The 26,965-nt window shown below is 39.2% G+C and overlaps 1 protein-coding gene across 1 annotated transcript in view; it reads left to right on the forward strand.

Annotated features, from left to right (window-relative positions):
• OTC (ornithine transcarbamylase) overlaps positions 1–26,965 on the forward strand; it is a 62,130-nt gene that overhangs the window by 19,919 nt on the left and 15,246 nt on the right. Inside the window, exons 4-6 of the mRNA XM_045889361.1 lie at positions 3,107–3,194; positions 22,577–22,730; positions 24,658–24,780. Coding sequence (XP_045745317.1) covers positions 3,107–3,194; positions 22,577–22,730; positions 24,658–24,780 — 365 coding nt within the window. The remainder of the gene's footprint in view (positions 1–3,106; positions 3,195–22,576; positions 22,731–24,657; positions 24,781–26,965) is intronic.

Below are 26,965 nucleotides of genomic sequence, written 5' to 3' on the forward strand. Positions count from 1 at the left end.
CAAAGAGTTAAAGGGGTACATAGCAGGGGAAAGAGGGACAAGAGGAAATTTGCATTTGTTTTTTATTAATGAGTGAAAAAATGAGAATAGCATATTCATGATGAAGGTAATGTAAGGGAGAAAGGAAAGAATTGCTAGAGCAATGTTCTTGAGTATGCAAGGAAGCATGGCTTCTAGTACATACATAGGGCATGAAAAGATCATCTATGCTTAATAGGAAGGAAAGCAGAATATATAGGTACAGATGCTGGCAGGTGGGGAAATGGGTGGTGGAATCTGGAAGTTCTCTGATTGCTACCATTTTATAGTGACACATGAAGCAAGGTCATCTGCTGAGTGCTGGCTCTACTTCCAAAATATATCAAGAATCCAATCACTTTCTCATCATTTCAGCTGCTACCATCCTGGTCCAAGCTATCAACTGTCACCCAGAGTTTTGCAAACGGGTCTAGGGACTGGTCTCCCTGCTTCTGCCCTTGCCCCACCACAGATGTTATATTAAAACATAAGTCCATCATGTGAGTCTTGTGCTCTAATCCTCCAATGGCTTTCTATCTTACTCAGACAAAAGTCAAAGTTGTTGTTTCCTTTCTACCTTCCTTCTGCAACCTCACCTCCTACTACTCTCCTCCTCACACACTCTGTACCTTCCCTACCAATTTTCTTGTGCCTTGAACCCACCAGTCATGCTCCTTTCTAAGGACCTCAGGACATGCTCTTTCCACTGTCTGGTATGTTTCAGTGTGGCTTCTTTGACCACATTCAAATTACAACTCATATTCCCTACATTCCCTATCTCCCCTCCCTGCTCTATTTTTCTTATGGCACTTACCAACGTCTACCATACAACATATTTAATTTACTCATTCAGTTTATTATTTGGCTCTCCCCATTGGAATGTAAGTTCTGGGTAAGCAGGGACTTGTACTCTGTTGTTTATAATGCTCTCCCCAATGCCTAGAATATCACCAGGCACATTCTTTTAGAATGAATGAATAAATTTCAGAACTATGCTGTGATGCCAGGGCCTATTGTGATCACTCCACAGAGACGAAATGTGCCTTCCACCAAAATTTGGTTTGACTGTTGACAGTGAGGATGCCACACACGCACCAGGAGAGCATGAAAAAGTTTGTTACTCACATAATGTGGCTTCCTGGGTAGGGTAGGACTCTCTCCCACGCTGGTCTCAAAGTGGCATTAGAGAGTGGAGAAATGATACTGGCCTGGGCTTTTCGTGTGGGTAGGAGGTGAGGCTGGGGTGAAGCTTCCCATGCACAGGGCAGGCCTTGTTTAGTTTGAACCTCCTGCTAGTGCCAAGGGAGGGAGCATGTGCACTTTCTTACCAGCTTGCCCAGATATAGGGCAGAAGGATAAGGGAGTGTGATGGTTGGCTTGAAAACTGGTAGCAGTGAAACATCATAAATGGAGTCAGACTCTTTACTACAGGACCCATTGCAAGTAGAATCGTTAGTGTGTTTCATGTTCTCTGACTCTACCTGGGACGTAGCACATCACATCTGTGAGGGATCTCAGGGCTCTAGGCAAATTGTTTGATTTTCCAGATGAAAATGACTGAGTACAATTTCATTATATTTTCCTGTCTTTGCAAATTCCAATGGAAGTTGGCTCAGAGGCTGGCTCCCCTGTGGCAAGCCCTAGGGCTGTAAGTTCTTAAAAACAATCTTGAACAAGGTTTTAAACTCTTGACTCTCAGAACCTTTGTCTATAAAATTCTTTTTTTAAATTTTATTTTATTATGTTATGTTAACCACCATACATTACACCATTAGTTTCTGATGTAGTGTTCCATGATTCATTGTCTGTGTATAACACCCAGTGCTCCATTCAGTACGTGCCCTCTTTAACACCCATCACCAGGCTAACCCATCCCCCCACCCCCCTCCCCTCTAGAACCCTCAGTTTGTTTCTCAGAGTCCATAGTCTCTCATGGTTCGTCTTCCCCTCCGATTCCCCCCCTTCATTTTTCCCTTCCTACTATCTTCTTTTTTTTTTTTTAACATATAATGTATTATTTGTTTCAGAGGTACAGATCTGTGATTCATCAGTCTTACACAATTCATAGTGCTCACCATAGCACATATCCTCCCCAATGTCCATCACCCAGCCACCCCATCCCTCCCACCCCCCACCACACCAGCAACCTTCAGTTTGTTTCCTGAGATTAAGAATTCCTTATATCAGTGAGGTCATATGATACATGTCTTTCTCTGTTTGACTTATAAAATTCTTATATAGTAATATCTACTGTGTTTTTGTTAGAGTCAAGGTTTCAATGGAAGAATGTTTATAAAGTGCCAGCACATGGTAGTGCTCTGTGAATAGTCATTGCTAGAGTCAGAACATAGTACCCTCTAGCTAAAAACCATTTGCTCTGGGCATATTTAAGAGAACACTCTTAAACTGTATAAGATAGGTAGAATATAATTATTTCATTCCATTTCAGAAGGAACTACTTACTTTATTTTCCTTTTTTTTGGCCTACAAACTCTGTCAAGGTATAAAACATTCCCATTACCCTAGGAAGTTCACCAGTGTTCCTTCCCAGGTACCCACCCTCTCCAGAAGCAACTGCTCTTTTAATTTCCGCCACTCTCTGGTAGTTTTGCCTGTTCCAGAACTTCATATAAATGGAATTATACATTATCTACTCTTTTGTATGTAGCTTCTTTCATCTAGCATAATGTTTGGGAGATTCATCCATGTTGTATATATTAGTAGCTCATTCCTCTTTATTACTGATTAGTATTCCACTGTAATTCACGATGAATATCATCATATATTTTAAAGAACCAAAACCAGGCATGGCCTCCAAAAGGAAACAATGCCCCATTATTGCCAGGTTCTGAACAATAGGGTGGAGAAATGGACACACACCTGAAGGAGAGTTGGGTGTACAGAAAATTTCATCTACCTCTCTCAGTTCCTCATTTTGCTTTGCCTGGGAATTCCCTAGCAGAGATGTTACAGAGCTTTAAAGAGTTTGACTTCTCAGTTGAGATGGTGTCAATTCCTCATAATTTTGTTTTCTACTTTAGTTCTTTTTTTTCAAAGTGCTATTTTTTCCCTTTTTCTTTTATTGTAGGCTTTGCACTTCTGGGAGGACACCCTTGTTTTCTTACCACACAAGATATTCATTTGGGTGTGAATGAAAGTCTCACGGACACAGCCCGGTTTGTAAATCTTCTCTTCAAAGCTTATTTCAGAAGTGATGAATTTCAAAAAGAAAATATGCTTCTCTTTAAATAAGGTTTTTTTTTTTTCTCCCTCTCAGCATCCTTTGTACTGTTCTGTTTCCTCCTTTCTCTCTTTACCTGATGTTCTGAATGCTTCTCCCCTCATCCTCTGGTCACTTTCTATCTGTTAAGATAATTTTTTTCTTAGCAATTTGAAGAGGTTTCTGATTATAAAATTTCAAACTTAGGGAAACCTAGAAAGCGTCAAGTGTAACTCATATTTGACAGTTGAAGAAATAGATGTCCAGGGAAACTGACATGGTCAATGATTCATAACTTAGTTAGCATCCCAGAGCAGGTAATACTATTAACAGCTAACATTTATTGAGCATTTATTATTTGTTAGGCATTGTTCTAACTCACTTAATCCTATAACAACCCAAATAGATTGGCATAACGAGGTGAAACAACTTAATTAGGAATGTACTAGCTACTATAACATAAAATCTCAAAATGTCAGCATTGGGTGTTATACGCAAACAATGAATCATGGAACACTACATCAAAAACTAGTGAGGTATTGTATGGTGATTAATATAACATAATAAAATAAAATAAAATAAAAATGTCAGTGGCTAACATAGTGTGGATATTCCTGATTGGTAAGAGGGAAGGATTAATTATTCATGTGGCCCTTCAGGGACTCTGAATGAGAATGGCTCTACCATTTTCAGCGTGAGCCTCCAAGGTTGTTCTGGGTGTTAACATCCCATCAGGACCTAGGGGAAGAGAGGATGGAGATGGGATACTTGCTTCAAACTCATCTTAGCAGAGAAGTGACACAATCACATCCACTCCCATTCTATTGGCAAGTACTAGTAGCTCACCCCTACTCAGATGAAAGTAGAAGTAGGAAAAGCCTCTTAACAATTATATTATAAAGACTGAAACATAGGCCCCCTGATTCCCCATGCAATGCTGTCACCATTATATCATGTTTGGTTGAGAAATACAAAGCAAATGTCTTTGTTTAAATATTTCGCCCTTGATATCAAAGACTAATGACTTTTTTTTCCTGAAAATGATGTGCCATCAGTAACTCCTCGCAACACTACTTTTTATGGTACCTGCTCTAGTATATACTAAAGAATCTACCCCATTTGAATTGCTAAAGAGATTTGAAATAACTCATCTTTAAGTCTTTTAGTGACATTATTTCAGATGGACAATGTTAGTATTAAGAAGTGTGGCATTCATCTTCTGGATGCATGGAACTAAAAGAATAAATAAACATAAATGAGTTTTTTTTTTCCAACTATGCTGCCACTGACTGGGATTACATTTGCCTACTAATTCTGCTTCCACAAAAGTAAACTATACTTTACTCAAATACAAATATTACAGGCTGGTTAAGGGATGAAGCCAGGGGCACATCCAGGAGAGAAGTTTCAGTAGGGATCCTCCATATAGAACCAAGAGAACGATGGTGAATAAATCCTGTGTGAAGTAGTGGTTGGAAAAGGATAAAGTTGGAGGAATAGCTGAGCATCCAATAAAGAGTTAAGGAGTGCATATTGGCAGCCAGAAAGAGGTCAGGACCCAGAAATCAGTGGAGTGGGACCCAAAAGCAAGAGACAAATAACCAAGCATGGGTTGAAAGCTGAGAATGAGTATAAACGTGTTCTTTGCTGTGCTTGCTGTCCACACAATTCCCACTTCAAGTCCTTAGTTAGAGGAGCTCTACACAGAACCTGAGAAAAACAATCTGCTCACAAGTTCTAACATAATTGGAACCTTTTAGTCTATATAATTAGTTCCATTGCTACATAGATATATGGATACATAAAAGTGGATCCATAGAATTCATTCTGATCGTTCCATCTTATCCAAAAGACTCTGAATAAAAATAATAGCTCCTCCCTAAAGGATGGGTTTCTTATACTATTATCTCTAAATCTTTGTAAAAACCTTAAAAATTATATATTATTGGCCCAGCTCTATAGACGACAAAACCACGACTCAGAAAAGAAATGGAGCTTAGCAGCTAAATCAGCATTTAGATCATGCTTTTTTCTTTTTCTTTTTTTTTTTTTAAGGCGATGCTGTTTTGACTACCCCTACTACCTCTTATATACAGCCCACAAGAGGGGCAGTGAAATACATTATGGAAAGCATTGGCTTGCATGTCATGAAGTCCCCAAGACCACCCCCATGTTTGATGATTCACTAGGAGGATTCATGGACTCAGCATATAGTCGTAATACTCACAGCTATGATTTATTACAGTGGAAGTATAAGCACAATCAATGAAGGGAAAATGCACATGTAGCAAAGTTCAAGGGAAACCAGGTGCAAGATTCTAAGAGTCCTTTCCCAGTGGAGTCACTCAGGACATGTTTAATTCCCTTAGTAATGAGTTGTGACAACACCTGTGAAATGTTACCAACCAGGGAAGCTCCTTAGAGACTCAGTACCCAGGGTTTTTATTGGGGGCTGATCACATAGCATCCTCTGTTTGACATATACCCAAATCCTGACTCTCAGAAGGAAAGCTGGTGTTCACTTTAAACCATACTGTTTATAAGAAAAAAAATTTAGGCACAGTGAGCCACTCTTATCAGTCCTGGAAACCCTCCCCAAATCAAAGTTCCCAGATGCCATCCAAAGGCCAACCTTACATGCAGGCCTTTCTTTAAAAAAAAAAAAAAAAATTATTTATTTATTTGAGAGAGAGAGAGAGAGTAGGAGGATGGGCAGATGGGGAGGATCTCAAGCAGACTCTGCTCCACGCTGAGCGCTGAGCCTGACACCAGGTTCGATCTCACAACCCTGAGATCATAACCTGAGCCGAAATCAAGAATCGGACGCTTAAGTGACTGAGCCACCCAGGCGCCCTGACACAGGCCTTTAAAAGGCTATTAGTCAGGCATGGATTGAAAATCACAAAGCTTGAGATCTAGTCCAAGCTTTGCACTTACCTACTGTGACTCATAGCTGAAAACTTCCCTGGTTTATTTTCTATAAGATGAGGGCATTCTGAAAACTTCCCTTAGTTTACTTTTCTATAAGATGAGGGCATTCTGATCCTTAAGGTCCAATTTATACTCTCCAGTGCATGTGAGTGTATTAGATATCAAGTGGTGGTCCTTACACAGAGGTGTATCCCAATGCAGAAAAATGCAGAATTCTGGGCCCCACACTCAGAAATTCTAATTCTACAGTGAGAGCTCAGATCGTTTTGAGGAATCTATATTTTAACAAGCTCCTCAAATGATTCTTTTGCATGGGTGGCTGGACCACACTTTGCGAAACCCTGAATTAGAAGGCTGTGTAGTGATCCTGGGCTGTTGTGCTGTCAATCTATGGTAGTGTGTGAGTGAAGGGAATGGTAAAGAAGGGTCAGCTAATAAAATATGTATATGGTTTCATGATAACTGATTGTGAAGGGTACACTGATAGTGGAGGCAAAATGATTTCAGAGTTGTTATTCTTAAAATATATGTGGACACATTAGCAGAAGCAGAAAAATGAAAGGAGTTTCTGCTTTGGAGAGCAGGTGCTAGATTAGGTATTAGATATGTTGCATTAAAGGCTGAACCTCCAATGCAAATGTCCACAAGCCACCGGAGATAGACCTTGGGTGAAGTTGAGAGCTGGATAAATAGAACTGTAAGCTCAGTGGTAGAAAATGAGCTCCAGAATCTCCCTGTGGGAGAACTGCAGAAAGCTGAACCTTGAGGACAGGTGCAGTTAGGGAAGGGCAGGGAGGAAATGCTTAGGGTACAAGGAGAATAAGGATAGTGCAATAACAGAAGAGGCTGAAATGAGCAATGGGGATGTCAGAAAGAGGGGCACAGTAGCTACTGTGGAATCTGACTTTCTTCTATGTACCCCGTTACTGCTTAATCTGCCAAAATATCTGACAAACAAGATATGGCTGAGATTCAGAAATTCAATAAATCTAAATTGAAGAAGACAAGAGAAATCCACTGCCTTTCACAGAAGCAATTGAACTGGAGAAGCAAGGAAGTGAATCTTAATGACATCTACCCTGCCAATATGCACCGTACAATCCATAGCAATTGCCTCTTTGCTTTCTGTGGAAGTCCAACTTTGTAAGATGCAGAGATTGGATGATGTTTAAATGACAGTGCTGGCCTTTTCAAATCAAGAGAATAGTGCACGCCTCACACTGATTGATGGTGTTGCTTCTCCATCTGCCTGTGTGGCTACTTTGGGGGCCTGGTGGAATGAAAACAGTGACTGCCCATTGGTGAAAGGAGAACCTAAGGGGGAATACAGTGAATGTGGCAAAAGGAAAAAAAAAAAAAGAAGGCAAAACTGGGCTAGTCTCCTAAAAGCTGTTAAGTGCAATTTCCAAAGTGTTAATTATTTAGTCAAATGATTTAATTATTTGTTTATTCAAAAATATTTATTGAATGCTTAGTTTTTCTTCCAGGAATTGTTTTAGCACTGACAATAAAACGCTGATCAAATCAAACAAAATCCTTGTTTGAGTGGAAATTATAGTTCAGTGGAAGAGGGCTTTCACTAAACAAAGAAATAAAGCATGAATAGAATAGCAGGTTGGGATACGTGCTATGATGAAGCAAAAGCAGGGTGATCTGTGGGTGGGGTGGGGCTGACTTTCGATAGCGTGGTCAGGAAAGGCCTCTCTCCGAGGAGCTGACAGTTGAGAACTGACTGAAAAGGCAGAGGCACGTATGCAAACCTGTGGGAAAATGCATCGCAGATAGAAAGAACTGCTGCTACAAAAGCTTAAGGCAAGAACAAGTTTAATGTATCCAGGAAGAGAAGGACAGCAAGCAATGTTTTAAAATTTGCAAGTAAACATATTTTAGATCTTCAGATAATTAAAAAAGTACCCTTACAAGTTGGTCCTGTCTTAGCCACCAAAGGAAAGATAAATCAGACCAAGAAGCACCTAAATACACATTCAAAATAAAACGTATTGCTCTTTACTTTCTTGACTACAAGAATAAAACCTGTCCACTCTTCAAAATATTGTGGGCAAATTCTCCTTAGCTGAGTCTGAGTTCAGTATTGTGTAATCTGAGGGTGCTAATGGGGAATAAGGGGAGCACTGAGATGGAGCTGTTGGTTGATACTGTGGAAGAGCTGGTGTGTCGGGTTCCCTAAGATCACCCCCAGGTTCAAGAATTCATTAGGAAGGCTCACTCATAGGACACAACATATGGTCATACTAATGGCTAAGATCCATTACCAAAAAAACCAAAACAAACAAACAAACAAACAAAAACATACAAAGGAAAATCAGCAAAGGAAAAAGGTGCATGGGGCCAAGTTCAGGGGAGACCAGGCACAAGCTTCCAAGGGTCCTCGCCCTGTGGAGCCACACAGGACGTGCTTAATTCCCCCCAGCAATGAGTTGTGTCAACACATGTGAAATGTTGTCTATCAGGAAAGCTTATTAGAGACTCAGTGCCCAAGATTTTTATTGAGGGCTGGCGACATAGGCACCCTCAGGCTAGCATAAACCCAAATTCTAGACTCCCAGAAGGAAGGGAAGTTTCCGGTATAATCCATAGTATTTATACAATTTAGGCAGTGAGCCATCCTTACTATTTCCAAGAATGGTGGAACCCTCCAGAAGACCAAATTCCCAGATGCCAGCCAAGGGCCAACCCTGCAAGTAGGTCTTTCAAAAACAGCCATCTCAGGACTGCTGTGTTAACTCATGTTTTGCACCGCTGGCTTCTCATCCCTTCTGGATTTTGCTAAATGTCCTTTACCTAGATACACTCTAACTGGTAAGGGAGTATATATTGCATCCATGGAAGGAGAGCCTCAAGAATTAAACTGTTTCCTCAGTTCAGTGTGGATCCCTGTAGGGCCAAGCTCCCAACAGACAGAATCAATCATTGCTCACTTCCCTCTTTTGAAAAGTCTCTTAGCAATTCTTTTTCATCCCTAACATATCATAAGACACAAAAAATACGTATTTTTTCATTTAAATTTGCTTCAGATTTGAGGGTGTTTTCAGATTTTGGCAATTCTCTGGTGCTCTACTGGGGTTAGAGTCCCACTCTTAACCTCTAAGCCTTCACTCTGGGCTTGTCCTTTTAGATGTGACACCCAGAAGTGACACCTTAGCATGACTGAGATCATGGATTCCTTGGAAGTTTAAAATTGGATGGAACTTCGCAACGCCATGGGACATTATCTCTCCATGTTCAAGGCTTTCTGTGTCTTCCATAATGATGGCTGTTGGTGTCTAATGCTCTGAGTCCGCCGTTGAAAGGGGTATAATAACTTTACACTCATCTTCACTTTCATACAGCACCTAGTGATGCAGCCTCAGGAACGATGTGTATGAAAGGCTCCACAGAAAACCAAACAGTGTAACCTTGTTCTACTCTATTTTCCTTATAGACATAATTAACTTACAGTAGCAATGGCTAAAATGTGTTCCACCAATGTAAAACTAGTAGAAAGGAAAATCAGCAGAAACTACTGTATTTCTTAGGGCTGCCATACAAATGACCACAAGCTTGGTGGCTTAAAACAATAGAGATTATTTATTCGCTCACAGTTCTGGAGGCTAGAAGTCCAGAATCAATGTGTCAGCAAAGCCATGCTGCCTCTGAAGGCTCTGGGTAGAATCCTTCCTTGCCTTGCCTAGCTTCTGATGGCTCTCGGCAATCCTTGGTGTTCCTTGGCTTGTAGCTGCATCCCTCCAAACTCTGCCTCCATGTTCACCTGGGCATCTTCTCTGTATGTCTCTGTGTATCCCCTCCTCTTCTTATGAGGATATTGGTTATCGGATGTAGGGCCCACCCTACTCCAGTATGACCTCATCTTAACTCATTACCTCTGCAAAGACCCTATTTCCAAACAAGGTCACATTTTGAGTTTCCAGGTGGATATGAATTTAGGGGACACCATTCAACCCACTACACAATCACACATCCACATGCCCCTGCAACAGCATGGAAAGGTTTCAAATCATAGTCATTCTGACAGCTCAAATAATGGAAGTTATAGAGGGATTTGTGGATGAGACACAGTCCTCAAGAGAAGGAGTGAACCACTATCATATTGAAAGGAATGTTTTAAAAAAGCTGGAATACTATTATCGAAGGTATTTATACAAGTGATATTAAGACCGAAAAAGGCAATCTTAGATTTCTTACTAAAACATTTTAAAATATTGCACCTAATTAGGTACTAATAAATTGATATATCTATAAATTGAAAATATGGTATCTCCATGAATCTTTACAGAGGTCACCAAAAAGCTAGCAGGCATGGCTGTTTTATGTTCTTGGGTAAATGGTAACAAAATTCAGTCCTTCACAACGTGAACTATGACTCTTCATAGTATAGAGGCAGTTTCCCATAGTGTAAACTGCAGGGGCTTTGAAGCAAGGTTGGGCTTCAGTTTAAGTCACAACTCATACCACACTGGACTAGTTGCTTCTGAGTCTTAGGTTCCTCAGCTGTAAAATGGAGGTACAAATACTTATCTCAATGAGTTACATGAGGATGAATGAGATAATGGTTATAAGGGACAGGCACACAGAATAAATTCAAGCAATACTGACTGAACCAAGTTATGGCCTGATTCAATCTCAGTAAAGCTCTAATTTAATTCGAGACATCACTGTGGTTTCATAGTCAGCTTACAGTGACCCAACACTGAAATTCCTATAGCACATTTTGAGGAGGTCATTCTCAATGCCATTATGCCCTACCCATTTATCCCTAAGGTCCTCAAAACTAGGCACTAATACCTAAGTCAAAATAATCTGGCCATTATAGAAGCTTTCATGAATAAATTGCATGTGGCAATTATTCAACATCCCTGGATTTCTTCTAACACCAGCCCATTTGAGAGGAGCCCATCTGCGTTTGCTAAAGGTATTATTTTGTGTCTTCATTGTTCTTATATTGATATAACTAAAATTATAACCTGGGTAGAGACATCAGAGCACTGGAATATTCTCCATCCTGGAGGGAGACTCAGTTAACCAGTTTATTCCTTGACCAATTTACTTTGGGGATAAAGTTTATGCCTCCTCTAAGGCCTTGGCCTGCTTCAATAAAAAATAAAAATAGGAACTATCCATTTTTTAATAATTATAGATTTCTCCGTGGTATTATGCATAGCCAAAAATTCCTCCCACTGCTTGCCAGTCAGCTATTCAACTAACTGGAGGTGTCACTGATAACAAACTGGAATTTAGGGGGCACACAATCTGATTCAAGGCAGGATAAGGACAAAAGGAAGAATGCGTGGAAGGACCCCATGAGAATACAAGTTCCGTTTGCTTTTGGCTTTTGCAACACATTCACCATGTTCCAATACATTTAGGAACAATTCAACTTCTAACAGCATCAGGATTATTGTATGATCGTCCATCTCACTCACCAGTATCCATGTTTGCTCTTAAGATCTGGCCCAGGACACTATTGATGTTTTCTTTTCTGTTTTGTTGATTGTTTTGTTTTGGGGGTGTTTGTTTTGTTTTAGTGTCTGTTCACCCAACCACATAGACTCTGCATCAGGCCTTCCTGGGGACATGGGGGACTTTGCTTACGGTATTTTTTGCTTTGTTTTGCTTTGTTTTGTTTTGGCCTTCTGGGGGTTTTAATTAATTCCTAAAAAAGTTTTGATCTTACACCAAAGGTAAAAATATCAAAGAATAATAGAAATTCGAGGTCAGAAAGGTCTTTATGGGTTATTTAGATCAGCCATCCTTTTCATGCCTCCTCCACACCATTTCTTCAAAATTGTCCTCGAGTTTGCATGAAAATATCCACTATCAGGGCACTCTACATACCATGCGATCTTGTCTCATTTTTATGCAGTCTGACTGTTCTGATAAGAGTTTATACAAACTGCCTGAAAGTTCTCTTCTACATTAACTTGAATCGGTCTTACGACTCCTGTCAATGTTCTTCTGCTCTTTCATCTCTTTATAAACTCATTTTGAGTTTCGAACTTTTAATATGTTCGAAGGCTTCAATTCATTGCAGTTATTATTCTTATTGTTGCTCAAATTACCCCATATTTGGCCAATGTGATCCATCCTCAAGTTGGCTACTGGGTCATTTTGACATAACTCTATCAGGCTTTGATAACGCCCTTGCTTTTTGATATGGCAAAATGTTCCAGGCTCATCTTATACATTTCTTTACCAAGGCTAAGAATTAGCCATTGCTCTAAGAAGCCTTAATTCATTCTCAATTACTTTCAAAATCATGTTTGGAAGAAATGTTCTTTTTTGAATGATATGAGGTTTTTTCCCTTGGTTATTATAGTAATCATCCTTTTGGTAGAAAATACTAAAAGAGATAGAAAAATATAGATAGAACCAATACTGCCATCATCCTGAAATAATCAATGTTAACATTTTATCTCCTGAACCATCTTTCCATTTAAAGTCCTATGCCTCAGAAAAGAGGTGATGGGGGTAGGGGTAGGGGGAATAGACCACATTTTAAACATTTAAGTAAAATCAAGTTGAATAGATGTTTTAACTTGTGGATTGTTTTTTATAAACCCTAATATTGGCCATTGAACATTCAGAGGAAAGTGATACATATGAGAAACTTTAACTTTGGGTAATTCGGATTGTGCAAAAGCTGTTTTGCTACCATCGTTGACAGAGGCCCAAGATTGTCTACAAAGCTGCAGGAATCCACCAAATGGCAAACAGAACTCTATATATTCAATGGAAATGAAAAGGGACAAAAATCAAGTCATTATAGAGCTAGAGAGAGTATTTTAACTTGTCAGCCTTTCATTTGTAGCACATATAACTCAGCTCTTACAATGCTTAAAGCTGGGGTTTCAAATTGATGGAGAGGCACAGAAAGCCCAGATTACCGTTAATGGCTCTGTAAGTCCAGCTCTAGTTATAGCTTTGTCATTGTTTCCAGTGAAAAGGTTTTTTGTTTGTTTGTTTGTTTTTTTAAAAAGATCTTTAGTAACCTGGAAGAAGAAAAATAAGAGTGGTAATTTCTTTATGATTTATAGCAACTTTAAACATTAAGTAGAAAGCAGCATCATTGACAAAATAATAGAACCAAGTAAGTAAAGGTCTTTACTATCTTTGTTTCCATAAGTGATTCCAGTGTGAAAACAATCTGGGAGCTGTTCCTTTGCCCCTTGTATCATTAATTCTATTTCACCTTCAGCTTCTGTGGTGGAAGGATAGAAGTGGCATTTTCTATCAAGCTTTGTCGTACTCCCTTTTGCCCAGAGATGCTTGAATGTCCACGGGGCTTTCTGTGCCTAAAGCCATGGACCCTACTTTTTGTACTTTGTTGACAGTCCAAAATATTAATCTTATGAATTTATCAAGCATTTGGCATTCCTTTAAACATAAAAGAGTTAGCATTCCTTGGTGGTTCTCCAAGTGTGGTCCCCAAGCCAGCAGCATAAGCAGTGTCTGGGAGTTTGTTAGAAATGCAAGTTCTTTGGGGCCCCAACCCACACCTACTGCAGTCAAATGCTCTACCACTGAGCTATACCCCCAGCCCACACCTACTGAATCAGAAACCCAACTGACTGTGTTCCAACAAGCCCGCCTGGTGATTCTGACGTGTGTTCAAGTTTCAGAACAACTGCTTTAAACAGTCACATACTACTTAACCAATAAATCAAATACATATTAAATGAACAAAACAAGTCTCCTCAACCGTTTGAACACCGATTGCAAACTTAAATCAAATGCTTTTAAACATTTAACTTAATCACAAGCCTAGCATTTTTGATTTCCTTGGATGCTCTGAACATTGTAAAAAGGAAAAGACACAGATAAAATAGCCCATTGATTACAGAGCTGATTAATATTTTAACAACAAAACTGGGCACCACGCTATAAATATCATAGATGTTGTTTTACATTCTTATCCCTACTTTTATTCTTATCCTTATATGGCCCTGGAATTGAAACTTCTCTACATTGCTGGTTTGTTAGGAATTCTACAAAAGACTACTCTGACACCTTTTCAGGACTTATCTCTGTAATTTTACCAAACTGGGAAGGAAGAAAAAAAAAAAAAGAGTATCTCAGGAGGGTAGGGAATGCAGGTTAAGTGGATTGCTGAACACTCAGTTTTGGTTGGGTTGTGGTAGTTCAAGATGAACTAAACTCACATGGCTGGCCACGAGGCTGAATATATTTTTAGCACATCACTTTCACTTTTTAGCATGGATCTATATTGGTTTCCTATTGGTGCCTTAACAAATTACCACACACTAAGTGACTTCAAACAACACAAATTTTTATCTTATACTTCTGGAGGTCAGATGTCTAAAATGAGGCCACAGGTTTGTGTTCCTTCTGGAGGCTCCAGGGGAGAATTCAAGTCCTTACCCTTTCCAGCCTTCCTCCATCTTCAAAGCCAGCAGCACAGCTAGCTAGCATCTTCTCTCTTTTCTGACTGACCTCTTGCCTCTCTCTTATGAGGACCTTGTAATTATATTGGGCCCACCCCAGGATAATCTCTCTGTCTCAAGACCCTTAATTTAATCATATCTACAAAATTCCTTTTGCCATCTAAGGTAACCTAATCACAGGTTCTGGGTATGAGGACATGGGCATGTTTGGGTGGGGCAAGACTCTGTCTACCATAGGATTCTGATTTTAGTTTTTTCATACAGATTCTGACTTTTCACAGAAATTAAAAGATAAGGTATCCTTTAGGTTTTATTTTCTTTGTTTTTCATCTCTGGCAGACCCACCGCAATTTCTTCATGATATATTAACCTGGCCTGGTTTGGATATTTTAAAATATATGCCTTTCTTAATGACATTGTTTTATAATTAGTCGGGTCATCAAGAAGTTTTATTCCCAGGGAGGCAGGAAGGTGAGTCTGAAAATTTAGATTCTTCTTCAGGACAGTTAACTAAGTTATTTTGGAATAAATGGTCGTATCGTCTTTCTAACTGGAAACTGTATATGGCAACTGGTGCTAGTTAACTGCTAGACTCCTTTTCTACTTCACTTTATATAAAACCTCAATGCTGATGGCATCTGCTCATTTATGTTAGTTTCTACCATTTCTAGGAATTTGGCTTATAAGTTAATGTAATTCTTTGTGATTTACACACATTAAAAATGGTATGTATCTATGCTTTATAAACAGAAATATACTAATGGATCATTGAACACTACATCAAAACTAATGATGCACTATACAGTGGCTAACTGAACATAAAAAAAAAAAGAAATATACTTAACAGGAACCCATAAAAGATCTATCTGTATATATAGTTATATATAAACACCTTCTTACTTAGTAAATAAATTCAAATGTACATGGTAATAGTCATTCTTCACTGATACTACAATTATATTTTTGTACATTTTCTTGTATTAACTCTTTATTAGCATGATGGACTTTTACAAGTGCAACTTGTTTTATTTGATGATTTTTATTACTATAGGTGATCACAACTTGACAAATAGGAGCCTCTTTAAGTTGATTTTTTTTCCTTTTAGCACTGCCTCTACCATTTTAAAATCGCTTTTGCCTCCTGGAAACAACAGGGTCTTATAGATCTATACTGATTTTGTCCAGCCTAAGGACATAGAATCGACTCTCCTGTAATAGTTTCTGGTTCCCCCTTTTTTTTTTCTTAATAGAACAATATTAAGACCAAATTCTGGGCACTAGGGATACTTAGAAGTGTTGAAGAGGAAAAGATTATAGCTATTGCTGCTGCCATGGGACTGTTCCTGGTAGTGACTGAGCTGAAAGGAAAATATGTCTTTTTTTTTTAAAGATTTTATCTATTTATTTGTTTAGAGAGAGAGAGCAAGTGCACGGAGGGGGAAAGGGAGAGAGAGAGAATCTCAAGCAGATTCCATGCTATGCGTGGAGACTGAGGCAGGGCTCGATCTCACAACCCCAAGATCATGACCTGAGCGGAAATCAAAAGTTGGCCACTCAACCAACTGAGTCACCCATGGCACCCCGAAAATACCTCTTTTATAAGTGTATAAGATCTTGTTCTTTCCAGTATAGCATATCATGTTGTTAGTTCTTACTTTTCTTATACTATGGGATTTCAGCAACTACTAAGACTTTCTGCCTCTCCATTGTTCCATCTCACAGCAGAATATCCCACTCTCCTCCCACCTCCTCTCTCTATTTTTGAGGACAATGGTTCTCAGTCTTGTTTTCATATAGGAATAACTTGGTAAGCTTTAAAAATATCGACGTGAATTCTCCACCATATCTTCGGCTTTAACTTTCCAAAGGGTAGAATATGGCATCAGGATTTTTATACCTCCAGAGGTGATCCTAATGGGTAGTCAAGGTCATGAACCTCTGTTTTAGGTGTTGGGCAACCTCAGTAAAGCAGACCAGGTACTCTCCCATAAGATTCTACCATACAGTTTCCTGGGATACCAAGTCCATATTATAAACAGGGCAAGTAAATGTATGCTTGCCTTTTGGCTGCTTTGCTTTGAGAGCTCTTGGGATTGTTCAAGGGAGGGAACCACAACTGCCCTTTTTCAATCATCTTGAAAACTTCATGTCTATAGGGCATTGACTTCTCCAACTGCTGCCCTCATGTCTCCCTCTTTCAGCCTCATCTTTCTGCATTCTTTCCTAATCTTGCTCTAATTACTTCAAGGTTTGCAAGGCCTTGGTTTCCTTATCATTGAGGTTAAGATAACATTTACATGTAATACACACTAAATCTAGCAAAACTCACCAATACATTGTAAAGTTCTTGAAACTGTAAGAGGTTGGAGGCCCATGGTTCTAGCTCCCTAAAATTATTTGAGAAGCTACAATAGAAGTAAAATCGGACTTCCCTTCTGAGATTCTAGAAGGTCAACTGCAATGGTTAATCCAGATTATTTTTTATCCTATTGGTACACAATTTAGGAAGTGATGCATATTTAAAGAAGTCCTTTCCAGTCAAACACTCCTCTACATCTCTCTCTCAGAGGATTTTAGGTATCATAAAGATAACCAATTCTTCTGAAATAGGGAATTGATAAGTGATTACAGTTATAAACCTTAGTGGGATATCTACCTTCATCTAAGTGACTTCGTCATGATAGAGTTAAAAGCCTGCATTCCATACCATGAAGCATCAGTATATCTGTACTGGGGAGGCAATTTTTATTAAGATCTTGAAGAAAAGGAAGAAGATTTAAAATTCTTTTAATATAAAGCTTTTGCCTTAGAACAGTGGTTCTCAACGTTTGTAAGGTTATCTGAGTTACCTGGAAAACCTGGTAATAGTACAAAGACCCAGACTTCTCCCCTATTTCAGGAGCTTGGGCCTCTGTAGTTTATTAGTTTTTTATTTAGTTCTGATACACACCAAAGTTTGGGAAACATTGCCATAGGTCATCAGATGGCTCAGGGCCTGGTTATTCTAATGAGGGAGGCCTTAATGGAGTGGATTATTCACTTCTTAGGATTTCAGATGCCTTTTTCCTTCAGTTGAACTAGAAAGCACTCCCTACCAGAGATTATGGACAAAATCCTGTTTTTGTGGGCTGCCATCCCTTGATAGTTTTTTTTGGCCTGGTTAGGGTTCTAAGAAAAGAATGGATGGTACTTTTAAAAATATGGTGGCCTCAATTCTGTCTTTATTAGGCATCTCAAACTTTAACATGAAAATTATCACCTGGAAACCTTGTTAAAATGCAGCTTCAGATTCAGTAAATCTGGGTGGGGCCTGTGATTCTGCAGTTCTTTCTTTCTTTTGTTTCTGGGTGGGGCCTGTGATTCTGTAGTTCTTTCTTTCTTTCTTTCTCTTTCTTTCTCTCTCTCTCTCTTTCTTTTCTGCAGTTCTAACAAGTTCCCAGGTGATAATGATGCTGTTTATCTGAGGAGTGAGGTGCTAGCTTTGGTTGTCAACCTTGGATGCACATTGGAATCTACTGGAAAGTTTTAAAAAATACTGATCCCTAGGTCCTATCCCTAGAGATTCTATTTTTCTGACAATAATTGATAGAGATTATGGTCTGGGCACCAAGAATTAAAAAAAAAAACTCTCTAAGTGACTTTTATATGCAGCAAACATTTGAAAACCCGTCTTAGACATCCATCAAACATCAATTGTTTTGCAAGAGAAACTTAAAGTGGCTCTTTCATTTACCTCTTTCATGCTACAATATACAATGTGTTTAGATAGTTAAGAGCACTGGATTCCAAATCTTGACCCCTCCACTGATGCCCTGCCATGGGAAGTTTTCTTTCTTTCTTTTTTTTTTTTTTAAGATTTTATTTATTTATTTGACAGAGAGAGAGAGACAGCGAGAGAGGGAGCACAAGCAGGGGGAGTGGAAGAGGGAGAAGCAGGCTTCCCGCAGAGCATGGAGCCCGATGTGGGCTTCGATCCCAGGACCCTGGGATCATGACCTGAACCCAAGGCAGACACTTAACGACTGAACCACGCAGGCACCCTGGAAGTTTTCATCAGAAGTGGTCAAATAAGAAACATAAAGATAATATAGTGAATTTCATAACCTAATTTAATTCAATTTCAAGGATCATTCTTTCAGATTAGGTCATTCATACCTCTTTTGGCATTAAAATGCCCTTTCTTGGGGTGCCTGGGTGGCTCAGTCGGTTAAGCGTCTGCCTTCAGCTCAGGTCATGATCCCAGGGTCCTGGGATCGAGCCCCGCATCGGGCTCCCTGCTCGGTGGGGAGCCTGCTTCTCCCTCTCCCTCTGCTGCTCCCCCTGCTTGTGCACTCACTCACTCTCTCTCTCTCAATGTCAAACAAATAAAATAAAACCTTTTTAAAATAAAATAAAATAAAATAAAATGCCCTTTCTTTTATTAAATGAAGATATTAACATATTATCTGTGTATAATTGCTTGTTGTTTTATGCCCCTAATTAGCTAAGCAAAAAGTTGGCAATCTTATGATCTCCATGTGTTTTTGGAAATTGTGCTGATCCATGAAATCTGAAAATCTGGGAACTATGGGTATGAGAAATCTATGAAAATTTGAAAAAAATGTGAATATTGTTACAGGGAAATGGTTTTCAGTATTTGATTCTCTAATCTCTGATATTGTTACAGGGAAATGGTTTTCAGTATTTGATTCTCTAATCCCTGGGGGCAAGGAGCTTTTTTAGTGGTTCTTGAATTTTATAAGCACCAACAGTTTTCTACCGATTGAGGTAAATAATATATCTCAGATATATAAGAGGGACTCATTTTCCAAATATATGATAATTAAAATACAAATTTATGAGGACCTTACTGAATATATACTAGCTTTAGTTTTTATGCATTAAAAAATTTTTTTTAATCTTTTTATTCAAGTATAATTAACATACAGTGTTATATTACTTTCAGGTGTACAATATAATGGTTCAACAATTCTATACATTTCTCAGTGCTCACCAAGATAAGTGTACTTTTATCCCCTTTATCTATTTCACCCATCCCTCTACCAACCTCCCCTTCTGGTAGTTTGTTCTCTGTAGTTAAGAGTGTTTTATTGTTTGTCTCTTTTATTTTTTGTTCATTTGTTTTGTTTCTTAAATTCCACATATGAGTGAAATCATATGGTATTTGTCTTTCTCTGACTTATTTCACTTAGCATTATAACCTCTAGATCCATCCATGTTGTTGCAAATGGCAAGATTTCATTCCTTTTATGGCTGAGTAATATTCCATTGTGTGTGGATATATATCTCTATATCACATCTTCTTTACCCATTCATCTATTGGTAGACACTTGTGTTACTTCCATAATTTGGCTATTGTAAGTAATGCTGCAGTAAACAGAGGGGTGCATATATCTTTTTGAATTAATGTTTTTACTTTCTTTGGGTGAGTACCCAATAGTAGAATTACTGGATCATACAGTAATTCTATTTTTAACTTTTTGAGGCATGTTCATTCTCTTTTCCACAGTAGTTGCACAATTTGCATTCCTACCAACTGTGCATCAGCATTCTATTTTTTCCATATCCTTGCGAAAACTTATTATTTCTCATGTTTTTGTTTTTGATTTTAGCCATTTGGACAGGTGTAAAGTGATACCTCATTGTGGTTTGATTTCCATTTCCCTGATGATTAGTGATGTTGAGCATCTTTTCATGTCTGTTGGTCATCTGTATATCTTCTTTGGAAAAATGTCTATTCAGGTCCTCTGCCCATTTTTTAATTGGATTATTTGTGGGGTTTTTTTTTTTTTTTGGTGTTGAGTTACAGCTTCTTTTGACATGGTAATAATATCTACTACTTTTTTGATCTCTTACTATGAATAAGGCATTGTACTATACACTTTAAATAGGTAATCTCATGAAATCCTCACAACTCAATAGAATAGATATTATTATTATGATTTTAAAGATGAAGAAACTCAGTCACAGAGAAATTAAATAACATTTCCAAGGTCACACAGCTAATAAGTTACAGAACCAGAATAAGAACCCCAAACCAGATGGTTTATAATCATGACTATATTTACTCTAACTACTATCATGAGAGGCTTTCCAAATTTTTTTGTCATTAAAAAGAATTCTTTAAAACTGGAATGGTTAGAAGCCTCTGTTGTAGAGGTTTCCCTTTAAATAATAAGAAACCAAGATTTTAAACCAAAGGCTATCTTTGCTAGTCTTGCAAGGTTGAAGATTTAGCTGAGGAACCACCATCACTCTGATGCATGGAAAAAAGTTAAAATCTGGATCCCAGGCTTTCCTTCCAGATATTTTCATGTGCAAAGTTGAGGCAATGTGTTGTAATGGTAAGAACATGGACTTTTTTAAGATTGATTTATTTATTTGAGAGAGAGAGAGAACGAGTGGGGAGAAGGGCAGAGGGAAAATCTTCAAGCAGACTCCCCACGGAGCACAGAGCCTGATGTGGGGCTCAATCTCACAACCCTGAGATCATGACCTGAGTGGAAACCAAGAGTCAGACACAACCGAATGAACCACCCAGATGCCCCAAGAACATGGACTTTTGACTTCAATTGACTTTGGGTTGAGTATGAACTCCTCCAACTTAATTAGCTGTGTGATCTGGGGCAAGTTTCTTAACCTCTTTGTGTCTCAGGTCCTTCAGCCATAAAATGAGAATAATTACATCCATCTTTCTGTGTGTTGTTTGAATTCATAGCCATGATTTGGTTCGTGTTGCTTTTTTGGTGGATTTTTGTGTTTACGATGTTGAATACTTTCTGTCTTTTTCAGAGATGCTGATAGCTATACAGGGTGCAGGGACAAAGGCTGAATGCCTTCTCAGGCTTGGCCCCTACAGGAGTTTATTGTGGTCTGTGTCATTCAAGTTCATGGAGAAGTAGACTCCAAAATGGAATTAGAGATGCAAGAGATTTATAGGGTGAAAGAACTGTGAAGGATGAAGGAGGGAGGAAGCAGGAGTAGGCAGGGAAAGCCTTCAGACCACAATGCAGGTCCTACCCCAGTGAAAGGAAAAGAGGGAAGAAGGAGGAGGGTAAAAAGAACCTGAGACTGCAGCACAGCTCTGAGAAAGCCTTGGCCAGGCCAATGGGGGACCTCAGAGCAAAGACTGCGCATTGGAGCAGGCCCATGTCAGGCACAATCGCTCTGCTCTGGTGCCCCCACTGGGCTCAGCCATTGGCTGGGAATAGCGTGGGGGGAGTGTGTCCTTAGTGGAAACCCTACAGCGTATCCCAAAAGTACAGCAGCTGGGGGTTGTCAGCTAATGGGACTCCTCCCAGAAGGTTTCCTCTGGTGCGGCGATCTGCGTGTGTACCTTCATGACTGCCACACAGGTACTTTCAATTTTACAATGTATACACGTCTGGGGGATGATGTCAAAGAAAATGAGCCACATGCCAGGTCATTAATGTTTCTCTGTATACCTTGTTTTTCGTGTTGTCCCTTTTAAGTTTACCAACTGCCCCTTATCAATTATAATTCATCATCATAACTTGTTAGGCCCACAATTGTTTTCTTATCTCTGTAAAAAGTAGTAAAATCAGTGGTCACTGGATGAGATCAGTGGAACAACATCTGGCTTCTATAATGACTACATGTTCAATATTGCTTTTATTTTTTTTAGATTTTATTTATTTGAGAGAGAGAGATAGTATGAGAGAGAGAGAGTACAAATGGGGGGAGGCGCAGAGGGAAAGGGAGAAGCAGACTCCCTGCTGAGCAGGGAGCCCTGAGGTGGGGCTGGATCCCAGGACCCTGGGATCATGACCTGAGCCAAATGCAGATGCTTAACCAACTGAGCCACCCAGGCGCCATAATATTAGCTTTTAAATCTGTCATGTTGATAGGTAGCTGTAACTTAGCAAAAATTCTAATTTATTAGCGTTTATTCCTGTTTGAGATCATGTTTAAAGAAGGAATTATTAAGCATGATTAACTTAGATGATCTTTTCTTGGTTTCCTGCAGTGTGTTGTCTAGCATGACAGATGCAGTGCTGGCTCGAGTGTACAAACAATCAGATCTAGATACCCTGGCTAAAGAAGCATCCATCCCAATCATCAATGGGCTGTCAGATTTGTACCATCCTATCCAGATCCTGGCTGATTACCTCACGCTCCAGGTTGGCTTATTTGTTTGCCTTACACAAGCGCAAAATAAATAAGTTGTTCCCGACTAGCTCTAAATGGAATGATTTAAATCATGGTATTGTTGTTTTGTTTTCAAATATCATTTTGGCAAAGAATTATAGTGTATGTGTGAATACTAGATCTCCAAGGGAGACGAGGCATTTAAAAAACAGATCATCAGATCCTTCTGTTCACAACTCAATTCCCAACCTCTTTTAGCAACCCCCACAAACCCCTCTTCTCTCAATCATTTTGGTTTTTGGTGACATATTTAACACAATGGATGAATAGAGAATGCTGGTGCATACAGAATCGAAAAGCTTTTTTAACCCTACATGTATCCGGCTCTGTGGCTTGGGAGTGAAGACTGGCAGAGTATGCTTTGAATATTCAAAATGGTCAACTACCAGATCACTTTCTGAGAAGGAGGTCGTTTTCTATCATTTTAATAAACTAATTGTTTCAGACTGGAGTTAAGAACATGTAGAATTTATAGAATTGAGGCAAATTTAGCCTTGTCCCCTTAAATTAGAAACTTGAATAACTTTGAAAATATTCATCTCATTTGGTTTGCCACAGCCAATCTACATGGTCTTGCCACCGGGAATCCTGACAACCATGGTTTCTGTGTCGATGGACTGTCCTGGGAAGACAGGGAAAACTGGATAGGTCCATATTTCTCCTTATTTGAATAAGCCACACACATATTAATGTGAAGTTAAACTCAAAATGAAATGGAACTCTTTGGTGATGAGGATAAGATTCATGCAGAGAAGATGATACAGCAATGTCAGATACCAAGTGGCTGCTTGCAGCTGTGGCTTTACATATATGCCAGATAATTTAATGCTTCCCCCTGGGGCTTCATCATTACTAGATTACAAATTTGTTGAAGGACAATAAAATTTTCTATTCACCATATTGTCCCCTGTAGGACCTGGTGCAATGCCTTCATACAGAAGATACTCAAAACAGTAGTTGAATGAATAAATAGCAGCTTATTAAGAACATGGCATCTAAATCAGATGGACTTGGATTTAAATCCAAGGTTCGCCATGTAGTAGTTCTGTATCTCAAAGTTGCTTAGCCTTTCTCTTTTTAAAATATTATCTTTATGAATATATAAAATCTGTGAAACTTACAGACAGTTCAAGAAAAATAAAACAAACACCCTTGTGCCCATTACATAGTTTTGTCAAATCTTACTTTAGAATTTTTTGTTTTCAACAGAGTTGAAGCCTACTGTGTAACTCTCCCTGATTCCATTTCCTTTCACCCCACAAAGAAATTATTATCTTGATGTTTGTATTTATAATTCCCAGGCATGTGTTTATACTTTAACTACACATGTCTATATCTGTAAACAATCAAGAATATTAATGGGCATGTTTTTTAACTTTATATAAATGCAAACATAGACACCATGTTCCACTGTTCCAGATGCATTGTTTCCCCATTCTAATACCAATGAATGTAAGCTCCATAAAGGTAGTGATTTTTTTTTTTTTTTTTTTTTTTTTTTGGTCTCCTTTCTTCATTGTTCTCTCTCCAGGGCCAAGGAAAGCTTCTGGACATTGATGGCACTCAATTTGTTGAATGAATGAATGAATGAATGAATACAACAAAGATTCAGATTTGAAATGTATGAAACTATGAGTCTCTGTATGAGTTCATATGATGTCATGGTTTAAGATATTAAGTCGTTTTGCTATTTGTTGTGATTGTACATTCATGTATTGAATTGCTCTGTATAATGCAAAAAAAAAAAAAAAAAAAAAACAACCAAAACCTAGTAGTTTATTCATTCCAACAAAGCTTTAAAAATGAGGTGAAGACTGTTTCCTTTATTTTAGCCTTAATAATTTTTTCACGTAAATGGATTTCCTCCTGGATGTAATCTTCTCCTCCCTTGCCTCTTAGGAACACTATGGCTCTCTGAAAGGCCTCACCCTCAGCTGGATTGGGGATGGGAACAACATTCTGCATTCCATCATGATGAGTGCTGCAAAATTTGGGATGCACCTTCAGGCGGCTACTCCAAAGGTAGGGGGACTTTCTGCCTTGACACTAAGCCCTTCTTAAATGAAAACAACCTCTCTTCCATTCAAGGAAAGCATAGGTGAGCCCACAAACTTAAAGCTACGTTACCAGCCTTACTGTTACAGCTATGTGGCCTCTGGAGTGCCCATTTCCCTCTGGAGTGCCCATTTCCCTCTGGAGTGCCCATTTCCTCTGGAGTGCCCATTTCCCTTCTTGGCTGATGCCTCTCATCTGTGAGGCTTTCCTAAAAGGCTGAAGAAAGCAATGAAATCCAGACAGCATAGAGTTCCCAAGGCATGGAGAGAATGTTGTCATTTTTCTAATACTGCAATTTAGTAGAAAAATGTCAATCTAGTGTGAAGGTCACAGTGATGGCATCTACGCCAGCTTATATTTCAAACTCAACTCCAGCAGCCTTGCGGCTTTTTAAATCTGAGTCCCAGGCGGCTGTGAAAATGCCCCCTATATACTGCCTGCTCTGCTGCTAATCTCACACAGCATGTACAGGAGGCATGACTTCTTTCATGGGTCCAAAGTAACCCTTTTGATATGTAAGAAGCTGGTAATGGTTGCTGCCTCTGAGAAGGGGAACTGGGAGGTTCAAGGACAGAGATAGGAGGGAGAATTTATTTTCATGGTATATCCTTTTATATGGTTTGAATTTCTTAACATGTTTGTATTTTACCTGCAAAATGACATCCATCCATAAATAAATACACCCAAATAAAAAATATAGATGCCCCAAAGAGAAGCCCTATGTTAAGATGCCCCCAGTCTCATACAAAATAAATAGGCATTTTAGAGGATAAAAATTAACCCTCCAAGAGACTCATACACAAACCAGTCCTGAAGGATCCCCACAGAACCTTTTAAATATCCCATCACTAATAAGTCAAGCAGAGAAAGTCAATTATCATAGGGTTTCTCTTATTTGTGGAACATAAGAAATAGCATGGAGGACATTAGAAGGAAGGGAAAAATGAAGGGGGGAAATCGGAGGGGAAGACGAACCATGAGAGACTATGGACTCTGAGAAACAAACGGAGGGTTTTAGAGGGGAGGGGGGTGAGGGGATGGGTTAGCCTGGTGATGGGTATTAAAGACGGCATGTACTGCATGGAGCACTGGGTGTTATACGCAAACAATGAATCATGGAACACTACATCAAAAACTAATGGTGTAATGTATGGTGATTAACATAACATAATAAAATAAAATAAAAAAAAATACCCCATCACTACTATTTCCCCATTATGTTTCTGATTGGCTACTAATATCCAATCAGGAGTCTTTAAAGGGAAAACTCCCCTAAACAGAGACTGCTTCAGAAACAAAGTGAAAGATAGGATTGGCCCTCTCATTAAGAGATGACTATTCACAATTACTGTGCACTAGTGTGTTTCTGGCAAGGCATGTGTTTGCTGTTATCTCAGTAGTGAGTGCGAGGGTTCACTCTGATAAGCTAAGACATCCAGAGGCAAATATGTCAGGCCTAAAAATCACTCCCTGCTTCTGCTTCTTGAGTTTGAGATGTTTATTTGCCAATCACCAGGAACATGAATTACACAATGTGGGTTAATGGCTGAATTTCTCTCGTAGGAAATACCCAAATCCCCAAGGCTTTCATGTGCTCTTCACCCCTTCCTGCATCAGTGTCTTGGGCTGGGTTCCCCACAAGGGATTTGATGAGGATTTGTGTACAGGTGATTTATTAAAGAAGTACTCCTAAGGAAGACCTGTAGGAGAATAGGAGAAGAACAGAGAAAGGGAAGAATCTAAGAGGGCCATTTATAGTCACCAACCATCCCGGTTTGCCTAAGATGGAGGGATTTCCAGGAACATCGGACAATCGGTGCTAAAACCGGGAGACTCCCAGGCAAACCGGCATGATTTGGTCACGCTTGTGCCATGTCAGGCACCATCCTACAGAAGGAAGCTTCAGCCTGATCCCACAGGTGAGCTCAGGAGCGTAACTTATGCCCCAGAGTTGTCTCAACCTGAGGCAAGGAGGGTGGGCTTTCTTTTTTTTTTCCTTAAAGATTTTATTTATTAAAAAGATAGAGAGAGAGAGAACACGAGCGAGGGGAGGGGCTGAGAGAGAATCCCAAGCGGGCTCCACACTGAGAGCCGATGCAGGGCTCGATCTCAGGATCCTGAGATCATGACCTGAGCCAAAATCAAGAATCAG

Source organism: Mirounga angustirostris, unplaced genomic scaffold (assembly GCF_029215605.1).
Source record: "Mirounga angustirostris isolate CCGP_5_RB_7025 unplaced genomic scaffold, mMirAng1.0.hap1 SCAF_11, whole genome shotgun sequence".
Classification (NCBI taxonomy): domain Eukaryota; kingdom Metazoa; phylum Chordata; class Mammalia; order Carnivora; family Phocidae; genus Mirounga; species Mirounga angustirostris.